The following is a 12,602-nucleotide window of genomic DNA, read 5'->3' on the forward strand; positions in this document are numbered from 1 at the left end:
TGTTCTTGAGACAGTATTATGTGGTTAAGCCCTCAAAGAGGAGTTACCTTCTGTGTAAACATCCAGATACAGATCTCAGAGATTCAATTTAATACCCATTTTTGAATGCTTTTAGTACAAGTAACTGACTGCAAATAGATGACCTGTGCTTTAGAGTACAGGACTAACCTCACAGAATAATATCCCCAGGGATAAGAGGAGTTAAAATTATTGTACAGTCTTCCTGCAAAATTAGAAATGCCATTACATATGTGCCTAGTGCTTTCCCATGGCAGAAAAACTTTCAAGTCTTTGAGGATTTTAATTTTCTGTACTGAAACAAAAGGGAGCAATTTCAATTTTTTTTTCTCCTAAGCAGTCAGCACTTCAGAGAAACTTAGCAATGTTTGAACAGGTTTTTTAGATTATGACTCCTAAGTTAATGAATTAAGTAGATTTTCATGTCCTGCCAATAAGCCCTTGACAGACGCCCATTAAATTAACACAGTTTAGAAGTCTGAGCGTATTTCACTTGATAGTTAAGTAACTTTTGTGTACTGCCATACCTATGCACTTTATTTCTATATAACACATAATCATTGCACATGTACTGAAGTTATTTTATATCAATTGACATTACTTCCCAGGTATCCAAATTTCTGTTGAAGGTGCTCTTAATACAGTTTGCTTCTTTTTCTTAACATTATTTGGAAAGAGAGGAACAATCAGTTCTGTGATTTTTCTAGAGTCCTGGTGGGGTTTTTAGAACAGTCCAATGAAATAAATTCCAGGGAGCTTTATGTGCCTGTAACTCAAATATGGTTTTATATTTTACTTAAGTTTTTTTAACCTCTTGTTCCTGCATTTGGGGTTCTTGAGCAGGTGCAAGGCAGGCAAATCACTTAGAATTCTTGGGATTAAGGGTTAAGTGTTAGGGCCTCAAACTGCAGATTTTCAAACAGCAGCAAAAACGCCTTTTCTGCAAAATTGTCCATTTCAATTTCACAGATTTCTATAAATTTCTCAGATAACTTAAGGACTGATTTTTTAGGAACTCAGATATATGATGTAGGACACGTGCCTTACTTTGTGATGTCATTTGCTCTACAAGATCACTGTTTTAAATTGTGCACTCAGATATACCGCTACCTGTCTGTATGCATGTATTCACAGCCTTGACTTCAGAGGACTGTATCTGTACTGGCAATATAACAGTTGTTTCCCCCTAAGCTTTATAAAACAGCTGGTAAGTCTTCTGATGGTTACACAATATACCATGAGACTGGAATTCAAGATAGGGTCTATGCACTATTTGTTAATCCAGAAAATTAAGGGTGTCCAAAATCTAAGAGGAACAGAATAGTCTGCAGTTATAGTTGAAAGTTTGTCACCAGTGCAGTCTTCACTTTTAATCGGTACAAAAAGTGAGCGCTGACAACTTTGGGAAAGGTGAGTGGTAACTGGAGCATGTGAAGTGTTCTGCTTAAATTTTATTATTATTTCTTAATATGTCAACCTGGTAATATCATCTCAACAGGTACAACTGTAGCATAACTAGCCATACCTAGCATATTAAGAAAAGCTTCTCTCCTTTTCCATTACCCTCTTCTCCTCCTCCTCCTCCTCTTTCTCCTTCTTTTCTCCTTCTCTTTCTCTCTTTTCTCCCTTATGCCCACCAGTCCTACTCTGGAATTAGTGTCCTCTCAAGGGCTGGAGCTGCATTCTGTTAAAAAAAAACAAACAACAAAAAATAACATGCAACATTTCTGTTCACCGAGCGTGTAATAGAATTAACTGAAAAAGTAATTTGAAAGTGTGAAAAATGTGCATCCTTGAAAAGTGGCATGTATTTGTTTAATGCAGGGTCAGGCATGTGTCACAAAGTACATAACAACCTAGTCCATGCAAGTTCTCTGTGAAAATCAATTGCAACATCGCTCCAGCCAAGAGCTTCAGTTATTCAGGGAAGGACTAATCTATAAATATGGAGTGAAGATGCTGCTGGTTTTCAAAGGCTGCTCATGCCAGCAATCTAAACAGGAAAAGACTCTTGAGTCTAAAGCCAACATCCTGGCTTCTCTAAGTGTTCAGGGCATTTAACAGCATCTTGCCATTGCATTTCTGAACCGTGAGTACACTTGGAAAACACTTCCTTCTATGCAGGCTGTTTCTGAAAAGGAGGTATTCCCTATTTCGTGGAATTAATCTGCCTGAGGTGTTGGTCTCCCCATGGGAACAGAGTGGAACATTTCATCCTCCTAAACTAGCAGATTTATTAGCATTTTCACTTTGCCATTCTAGATATCTCAGTAACCAAAAAAAGTAGGGACACCTAACGTATATCTTGGTGAAGCTAGAAAGATATAATACATTTTCTGAGATACTGGCCTATGAAAGTGCTGAAACGCCTTTCCTATTTATTCACACATTTTTTATTTATTCTAGGCACATTTTATCAGGAGCACTAGGAGTCCTTAGTATGTTTTGATACAGTTTGTCTGCTCAATTAAAAAAAAATGCTACTTTGTGGACAGAAGGAGGAAGGAGGGGGGTTGTATAGCTTTACCTTTGGCTGAAAAAAAACCAAGACAAATATAGATTTTTAAATGAATTTGATGTAACAAGACTGATGTCATTGAACAGATAAAACCCAACAGGACAAAACTCCTGTTAAAAGGATGAATGAGGTCTGAGCCTGTGTAACTGAGAGTAGAGTTAAACCCACTGGAAAATACATCTGGTAAAGACTGAACAATAGCTGCAGGATTTGACCTAATTTTTAGATCAGATAATAAAGGGATAGCTAAGACAAATTGCTTTGAGCCCATGTGCATACAGCAACCTCATTTTTCATTTACTCCAGTTTGGTGTTGCTCTAGCCTCACTGACTTCACAATGTTAACCCATGCTGTTCTTGAGAAAATATACAAGCCCTAAATCTGCTGGCAGATTTTGAATTTGTTGAAAGCCTATAAGAAAAAAGAAGCTTTCTCTGTAATTTCTATTCTCTGTTCTCTTTAGATGTAATGAATGTGGGTAGTGTCTTCCTTTATTCATTATCTTAAAATCAGATTTTTTTTTAAATAACATTTTTAAAAGCCCTGATATAGTAAGGAACTGCTCTTGTTAATCTTTTTTATAATTTGATACTAGTTTCCCATGTACTTATTTAAAAGCCTTTTTTCCTCCAGACATTTTTTCAAAGGAATGTAGCTAATATATGCGTGTCAAATACTGTATACTGATAAGATAAATGCAATACAGAAAAGTAGACTAGTTCATCTGATGGTTTATCTACACTTACAAGGGGTATGCAGTCATACAAAGAAACAGATATGAAAAAAAAATCACAGATTCTTTATTGACACTCAGTTATCTCACCTTTTAGTACTGGGGCTCATGCTCTGTGTTACATTGCTGCGGTGCCTTGCTTCCCCCCCTTCAAACACCAAATCCAAGCAACACTGTAAGGACAAGTTTGTGTAGCCACCAAAGTGCTACAGCACATTGCAATAGTATAAAGTTGAACGGATGGTGAGATAAGGACATCCCAGAGTGCTGGGAAGGACATCACTTGAAAATTTTAGTAGGAAGGTTATTAAAAAATAACTTCAAAATGTGTTTTATGCACTTTGGTAAGTGTGTATGAGGGTTAGCAGATATAGGACCTTAACTCTTTCATTATGTACTATTTAAGTTGCTACTAATAGATGTCTGCTGCTTGTAGTTAATAAAGGGGTAACTGAGGCACACGATCTTGAGCTGAGATTACTGAAGAGAAAAGGACAGATCACAGAAAGGGCAGCAGAGAAGTTAACTGAGCATTTAACGTATTTGGTAACTACCAGTCTGCTTTTTCTTGACAGGCATGTTTCTGTACTGCTTCCCAAATGAACATGCACGACTGACTTCCAGACTTAAGGATGCAGTTGTAGCAGTAATAAATACCAATCACATTGCTTTGTAATAAAGAGCTAAGACTTTATAAATTAAGATGGGCTTGGCTTCACAGTTAGTGTTGCTTGAAAACCAGAAGGAAAACCCTTTACTGAATTTATATGAATTTAATCCCTCAGTAGGGTCCTTGAGACGATCCTGCCTACACTGTCCTAAGAAATTATCAGCTCTCAGTAGAGTCTGCTTAATGCTTAATGGTGAAACATAGATGCAGCCAGAAAGTTTTCTGTATATTTTGGTAGTGACCAGCTGTGTGAGTCAGATTAGTGCATCAGAAGAGCAGCAACGACAAAATACTACATTTACACAGTGTTTAGAAACACACCTGATGTTTCTAATGTCTGTCTTCAGTACGTTTAGTATATCTGTCATCTAAAAAAGGCACCTATTGAGGTTAGGTCATTTGAACTTTACATTTGGATTTATTTGAAAAGCAAGAGCTTTGGATTCCATCTTCAATCACAAATAAAATAATGAAGAGAATTAAGTTTCTATGTTAGTTTGCAGGTTAAGCTTACAAAGAAAAACAAGAAATATCAAGCTATCAAATAAAAATATGAAAGGACAAGAACAGTGCTATCAATGTACACCTGGGAACCCATTTGCTCAGTGAATTCTCAATAAAGCTTGCTTGCTTGTATTTTTTACAGTTGTATCAATACGAAATGTTTTGAGTGGATGGTTCTTCATTATAGGCATAGCTCATATGGAATTTGTGTTGCAAAAGTGGTTTGTCTTACCACTACCCAGCTGAACTAGCTCAGAGCTGAAGAGGGAAAGGGAAAAAGTGTTTTTTCTGCAGGCGTGCGGGTGGTGAGTTTCCAAGGAGTCATCAGGGTGCAGCATTATCCCCAGCTGGCTGCAGATGCCATTGGCAGAACGAGGGGCTGGTGAGTGTGCACCTCCCATTTGCTCGGGTTGTAAATATGTAGGGAATAAAAGAGGGGAGAAAGTCCTGGGCTCAGGCAAAGCATCTTGCAGATTGTAGCATGGCAAGCAAAATCTGTTACTCACCTTATTCCATACCTCAGGTCAGCAGATGTAGCAGCCTGCATCCCCAAAACATGTTGTGCACTTCCAAGAAGTCTGTCCCAGTCCCCATCAGCTGTTCGGCTGTGAAAGCTGATGCTGCTTCATGGCCATCCCATGATGGCAGCCTGAGGTCTCGCTCCCTGGGCTGCTGGAGGGTTACAGACAAGCTCAGCCTGAGCCGCAGGCTGCCAGGTGTCTTTGGAACGAGGGAAGCTCTGCTGTCCACGATGTGCCTCTCCAGACTGAGAACGTGGCGGAGGCAGCCTCATGGCATTTGTCTTTCGGGCTGGCCAGATGTGAAACAGCCCCTCCAGAGAAGGAAAGAGTGGCACAGAGTTGAGCATAAAGATGGGGGTCTGAGGTGCTGGCTTATTTCCTCTGTCCTTCAGCTCCAGCCTCTGGTGCTTGGGCCAGCAGAGAGCAGAGCCCTGTCCGTGCACGATCCCACCCTGTGAGCAGCAGTGTGCTGAAGGAGGGCAGGAGGCTTTGATCAAAACCCAGCACGTGGCTGCTACAGCAGGGGACTCTGCAGGGCAAGGCACCACACTTACAAAAGGAGTCGACAGAGGTTTTAGAGGGATCCCCTGTGTTACAGACTGCTGACACTCCTGTGACTGTCTCAGTAGAAATCTGGTCGGATCTAATTAACAACAGAGACCTGGAACCACACAAGGACAAAATGGGGAAAAAAAATAGTTTTTTGTACCTAACCTTTCCATTACTTGCACATCAGTGTGATTGATCCACACACAAAGGTCGTAAGCTCAGCTGTGAACAGAAAAGAGAGGCCAAATTATGCCTGTAAGCACATGGTTTCTTACATTTGGAATTGCAATGCAGTTTCTAATGCCTTTTTTTTCAGAAAAAGGTGTCTCAACTCCGCCTGCATCGTGGAAAGTGATGGAAGAGGATCAAGCTAGTTTTACAATATTAGTCGTGTTTCTCTAACACAGCATGTCACCCAAGTTTGGAAATTAATGCAGTGAGGTGTGTTTTACAAGCATGTGGATCCTCTTTCATTTTGTAGAACATCAGTGGCATTTTTCCACAATTATTTTTCTGTTTGGATATTTCTTATTAGCCTAGGTAAAATTAAAGCAGCATTGAACTGTGCCTCTTGAGAACATTCTCAGTGGTAGGAGGTACAGAAATCTTGGCTACATATTGATCCTCTAATAATGGTTATAATAATACCAAGCCATAGTTCCTTTATTTCTAGTGTTTTAATTGTTGGGGTTTTTTTGCTTATGATGTGTTTGGTATTATAGTGTTATATGGATGCCTGTATATACCTACCCATATAAATCAAGCTATCTTTTGTAGGGAAATAGATACTTCTTGAGAAGGTCTTTTCACATTCTTAAAACCTTATTTCTCTGAAAGCACACACCAAATGTACTTCTCTCAATGGGCATAGTTAATATGAAAGTTGCATAGAAAACAATGTGGTTTTTCTTTCTGTGCTCTTAAAGCTTGCTCATTTTTTGAATTGTTTGTTGTAGAAGGAAAGCTGACAAGAGTTACTAGGAGCACAGAGTCTTTAAGGTCTACCAAGGGCAGAAATCCATCTTTCCCTGACAGTAATGCTGCATTGTTCTGTTCATTTCTGGTTTACATCTAATTCCTGGCTGACAAGTGTCCGTTTTTCATGCTCATTCATTAGTCACCCTTCCATTAGCACTGCCTTGAAGGCATCTGGACTGCCTCTTATCACATTTCTCAGAAATGATAGAAGATATCCTTAAAGTTTTGCCCACCCACCCATCACAGTAAAACCCAGAACAGCAAAGAGATAAAATACATTTGATTAAAAAAAAAAAAAAGAACAGGGTCATTCTTTGCTCTTTCATAGAAGTTGACAGGTAGAAAAGGAAACAGGGAAATACCATGAGTTCCTGTAGAAGCTATTATCTTTAGCAGGTGTAAATGCAACTTTTCCATGGTTTGTAAGCTAAAAATGCGTTAAACACAAAAGGAAGTCATTTAGCAGTGCATCAAAATTAAGCTCCAATGCTCCTCTCCCCAAAAAGCATAGTGATTCAGGAATAAAGAAAACAATATGGTGTGCACTGAGATTCTGATCTCCCAGTATACTGTTTCAGTTTTATGCTTGTGAAAATTCTCTCATTTCAATGCAGCTCTGAATGCAGCCATCTGTCCTTACCAGAGAGGATTGTGCAGGAGTATTTCAGGAGTCTTGGAGGAAAGTCTTATCTTAAGTATGCTGTAAACGTGCTGCGATATATGCCACAAGAGCCCCCTCTGAATTTACTAAGACTATGCATTAGTAAAGAAGATAGAGTCTGGCTCAAGGTGGCAGACCAGAATTTTAATTCTCCTTGGTTTCTTTTTATGAAGACAGCCTTGAAGGGAAGTTAGAGGCGGGGGAAAATGCCTGATGGGGGTGCAGGTTTCCCCCTGAGCCTGGCTATGACATCCCCACGTGCAGCTGGGTGAAATAGGTGAGAGAGCTGGTAAGAAAAACAAGATGGACCCTTCAGCGCTGCTGTCTCACAGGGCTCACTCTGCTCCAGAAGAGATGAGCTGCGGCAGCAATATTACCAGTATAAGGGGAGGAAGAGTATTGCTAACATAGACAGTCAGGGATTATTCCACATTACCAAAATAATAATGGAAAGAAAGTGCAACTGCCTCTCTCTTGTGTCTCTCCCTATTGAAGGTGAGGGTGGAGAAGGCTCACTCTCAGGATCGCATTAACAGGGCTACTGCCAACCTGAGGCTTTAATAATTCAACTGCCTCTTCACAGGCAAAGAGGTCCTGACCCAGAATGGATCAAATGTTTTATTATTTTGCTTTTTCAGGCATATTTTATGAAGATTCTTAAAACTTTTTTTTTTTTTTTTTTTGTAATAGCCTGTATTTTATTTATCTTTTACCATTCTCTGGGAAAATCTATCCCTTGCTTGTGAGCAATTGTAACTGATATGACACTTTGAAAAAGTGTAAAGTCTAAGTGGGAATGATCCAAATTACACATAAACATTAGCAAGCTCACCCACTCCTGATCAACAGTGCAAAGTTGCCATGATGACTAATGGTTAAATGGCAAAGGAAGATGAAGGCTGAAGAATTAGAAAGCAGTTGTCGTCATCCACAGAAGTCATAGCAAGGGCCATAGAAAAAAACCCAGTTATTTCAAAACCCTTTGCTGTCCCAACAGGGTGTTTCGTTATAGTTAGAGCAGGTGAAAAAGTTGTTTGTCCAGGCCCTCTGCTTCTTCATCGCTTGAAAAAAACCTCTTGTTAGCTTGTTTGGCTTTTACAACCAGCAAACCCTATTCTTGGTTAGGTAAAACTGCCTTGGTTAGGTAAAAAAAGCTGCCATCTGTAGGTGGCACGGCTGCAGCGGGAGGTGGTGGGTAGTTCTGGTGAGATAAGGCTGTGAACCTGTGGGAGGGAGCAAACAGAATAGGGTATAAGGGCTGCCAGTCTTGTAAATACACAAGTACACACTTCCTTCCCCTGCCCCTCAGTTAGTATAATTTACTGAATAGTATCTAATGGCTCCTTTGAGAGCATTACTGTCTATTATGGCAAGGCCCCTACTTAGTGTATTTTTAGTTTGTGGATCATTGACCCGCTCGAATCGAATGGTGCCGTTAATGTGTCCGTGCACAGCAAAGCTCCGTGAGCAGGGGACAGCCAGGGACGCCAGGGGTCCCACAGGTTCATCTCGCCTGCTGCAACAGTTCCCAGGGAAAAGGGAAAAAACGGTTCACAGGGAAAAATATGTTCATACCTAGCAATTCCAGCTGTTGATAATAAAGAGGTTAAAGTGGGACTTTTTACTGTTATTACACATTTCTAGACTAATGTTATTTACTTTTGTATGCACTAATGTTGGGGTTTTTTTTAAAAAGCCAAGTGCTTTATAAGGAAGGTGATCACTGTGCACATGAGGCTACAGAGAAATTCAGAGCTTTATTAATATTTCAGGAAGGTAGGCAGGACAGTAATCCAATCTGTCAAGAAAAAAACTCAGATTATTATCTATCTAATCTGCCTCTACTGTCTTCATCCCTCCATATCTGAACGTGTGAAAGCTATTGTTAATATACTGTTTATTCCTGTGCTTATATGCTTCTATTACCAGCATGGTAACTTTCTCATTTATCCTCAGTCATGATATTAGAGCACAAAACATATGTATGCATCTACCCGCTAGATGCACTAAGGTGTACTTGATGTGGAAGTAATTCTTTTTCTTTGGAAATACCTGTGCAACTAGCAATAATATGATCATATGGGTTTTGCTAGTAATATAACCCGTTATTTGCTAATCTAAAGCAAACTGCGTTAATCTGGCTTTATGTGTGCCCATGTTACCTATCAAGCCCGCAGGATGTGCGAGGAGCCTGGGCCAAAGGAAGAATGTCACATCCCCAGAAACCCAACAGCTCTCGGAAGAGCTGCTCATCTCCATGCTTAACATGCAGAAGTGCAGCAAGCCAAAACTCAGCGTTTTATCCTTGGAATGACTCCCACCCACAGAGCACCTGGAGGGGTTTGGTTTTACTCAAATTGAGCCGTACAACCCAAATGTCCCCTAGTTAGCTTCTTAGAAAGGATGGGATGAAGCTGGTGGCTGGTCATGCTAGAACTGTCAGTGCCCTGGGAGCTACATACCCCACAGCATACCACACAGTCATTGGAGACTGACCTAATCTGGCCAGTTATCTTGCTGAGGTCACTATCACATGAATGAGCCTTGCTGGCCTGGGATAACTCGTGTGACAAGGATGCTGACAACCACAGTCTGGTGAAGCTTGGCATGTCATCCTAAGAAATTATCGCTTCTAGATATTTGCTTCTCCTCTATGCCATGAAGTTATCTGATGTTGTAAGTTTAAGCCCCCTTCTTCAACTCGTGAGGTTAAAATGATGGAATTTGTAGTGAGGTAGCTGTGACATTGGCATGTGCTTCCTTTTGACAGACAGACAGCTGGAGGCAGTAATTTCTTATATTGCCACAGTAAGATCTGCCAAAGTTTAACTTTCTGTGCCCTAAACTATGGCCATAAATGCCATCCCACCAGAGGGGCTCTATCATCCCTGTCCCATGTGCCAGAGGGAGCAGGAATGCCAGTGATGGGGAGGGAGTGGGGTTTGGGGTTGCCTCTCTCATGCTTGCGGTGCCGGGGAGGAACAGAGATGTCTCAGTTTCACAAGGGAGATGTATGCGTTTAAGGACATTAGAAGTTTACCACTTTATCAGCTTAAGTTAAAGTCAGCATCTCCAGCTATGACAGAGATTTTCCATGGTACAATTAGATTGGCATTTGGTTCCAGGAAGTAGAACAACCACTTTTTCCTGATACAGGCTAAGAGAGAGAGGTCTCGTGCTACCCAAAGGTGAGTTTCAGAGGAACTAATTTTGGTGGCATACACCCTGTCTCCTTTTCCATCTGCACATTCGCTTGCCCCAGGTTTTGCCTTTTGGTAGTGTGGATGCATTTCCTTATGAGGTTAGCTGTAAATCAGACCTTGGAGGTAATCTAGATGAAGGATAACTCTTTGGATGATTTATTTGTAAACTGGTTCAATTCAGTGATCTGTTTTCCAGCACAGCCACAGGTTATGGCTTCAAAACATGAAATATTTGGCTCTTAAATTGTTCCTATATGATTTGTTTCCAATATGACACGAGTATTTGTGCAACCTCGCCATGAGCTGGCATAAGGAACTGGTCTGACTTCATACTAAAAGTAAAATAAAAATAACTTTTTTGCAAGGTTTTTTAAAGTTGGACCAGCTCTCTGATATGACTTTGAACATGACCCCAAGCCTATTTGCAGCTGGAACCAGCAGCAGGGAGAAGTATCACTAGTTGCTAGTGGGGCTGAGTTCTTGGTTCTCCAAAACCCTGTCCTCTGGCACAGTGGAGAGGGTGCCATTCCATGGCAGAAATATGGAGCCTGGGGTAAGGAGGGAACGTCTCAAGTCCATTTTGCCACCAACGCAAAGATGTTGCAGAAGCGTATGAAAAAAAGTGAGTGCACAGCTGTCCAGTATGATGAACTGGTCCAACATTTGGATGTGCATTCGGTGCCTTCTCTGCCTGCCAAATTTCTGTGGTGCTGTGCAGGGATCCAAGCACAGTTCAGCTCCAAATTACAATTATTGTTATTATTATTATCTGTTTAGTGCTACACGGATAATGATAAAGTGAAGACAAATTGGCTAAAGCTGTAGAGCTAATGCTTATAAACTAAAAGTACATTAAATGGCAGCATGAGCACTTTCATCCATGAGTTTCAGGCAACTCAGCTTACATGATGTAGTTTTACAGATTTATTTAATTTTCCATAGCTGCCTTGAGTACTTTTGTTGGCATAGCTTACCAAACATAAATTATCTGAAGAAGGGACTTGCTTCGATTTTTTTTTCCTCTGTCTGGACATGACCTTCCACAGTGAGGCCTTGGATACTTGCTGGGTTCACATGCTCTACCACAATATAAATAATAAATCCACTATGAAACCTTTGACTGCTTAATGTTGGAATGAAAGGAAAACATGTCACAGTCTTTTTCAAGTGCTTAACTTTCCAGGGAGCAATAATGCTATTTTCTCTGTTTAGAAAGATCTCTCACATCTATGCAGTATGACAATCAAATGTAATTTAAACAACCAACTATTAATACTACTAATTCTTTTTCTTCTCCTTCTCCGTCCCCAGATCTCCGGAAAACTTTTGAGCAGGAGCCCTTGGGGAAAGAAGTGTCCCTGGAGCAAGAGGTCCTGCTGCAGTGCCGCCCCCCCGAAGGCATCCCAGTAGCCGAGGTGAGCAGCATCATCAGTGTCCTGGTGCTTGGGCACCCACACTAAGGCCTGATAGGCAGCTAATGGTGCAGTGAGTTAGCGCATGGCATGATGAATGCATGGTGATGGAGAGCCGACTGACTGCTGCTCGTAGACAAGATTGATCGGGAACTGATTAATGGCTTTGGATTATGGTGCCTTGCTGGGCAGAGCTGCAGGCGGTTTGGTTTCAGTTTTTTCTTCCCTTTCAAAAATCACAGTTATATCTGAGGCATATTAATGCCAGCCTACTACCTTTGCTTTTCCTTTTAAACAAAAAAAAACATTTCACTTATTCTGAGAGGCACTTTCAAGCATAGTGTAAAGACATTTTAATTTTTCGTTTGCCCGATTTTATTTCCCCCACATGTCTGTGCACATGCTCATTCTCGTGTGTGCCCCAGCCAGCCAGCTTGGCACAAGAGGGTGGGCTGTGGTGCAGTGTGGGCTCCCAGCAGGAGGTAGGGGCAAGCAGGGGATGTGTCTGCCTAATAATCCATCTTCAGGGGGGTTATCTGGTTTTCCTACTGGCATCTAAGTAAAACTGGAGTGGGTAGCCTGCCCTCCATCTGCCAGGAGCAAGCCTGCCCTTCAGCCAGATCTGTGCCCACCTACAGCAGTGGGTGTCCCTGTGAACAGGCTTCCCTTAGTGTGGTGGCGGCTCCAGCTTCAGACTCATTGCTCACAGGAGGGGTCTCTGAGTCACAGGGGGGCCTCTGAAATCCTAAATCCTCGGCGGCTATTAAGAGAAAAATTGATTGTTAATGATGGTAATTCCCCTATCTGAATTCTCCTCAGTTTTCCTCTGCCACG

General features: G+C 41.2%; 1 protein-coding gene across 2 annotated transcripts in view; it reads left to right on the plus strand.

Moving 5' to 3' along the window:
- The window catches only part of UNC5C (unc-5 netrin receptor C), a 261,129-nt gene that overhangs the window by 187,131 nt on the left and 61,396 nt on the right, over positions 1-12,602 (plus strand). For both annotated transcript variants that reach the window (XM_040599135.1, XM_040599142.1), the window contains exon 4: positions 11,668-11,771. In XM_040599135.1, the coding sequence (XP_040455069.1) occupies positions 11,668-11,771 (104 nt within the window). The remainder of the gene's footprint in view (positions 1-11,667; positions 11,772-12,602) is intronic.

Source organism: Falco naumanni, chromosome 1 (assembly GCF_017639655.2).
Source record: "Falco naumanni isolate bFalNau1 chromosome 1, bFalNau1.pat, whole genome shotgun sequence".
In the NCBI taxonomy this organism is placed as follows: domain Eukaryota; kingdom Metazoa; phylum Chordata; class Aves; order Falconiformes; family Falconidae; genus Falco; species Falco naumanni.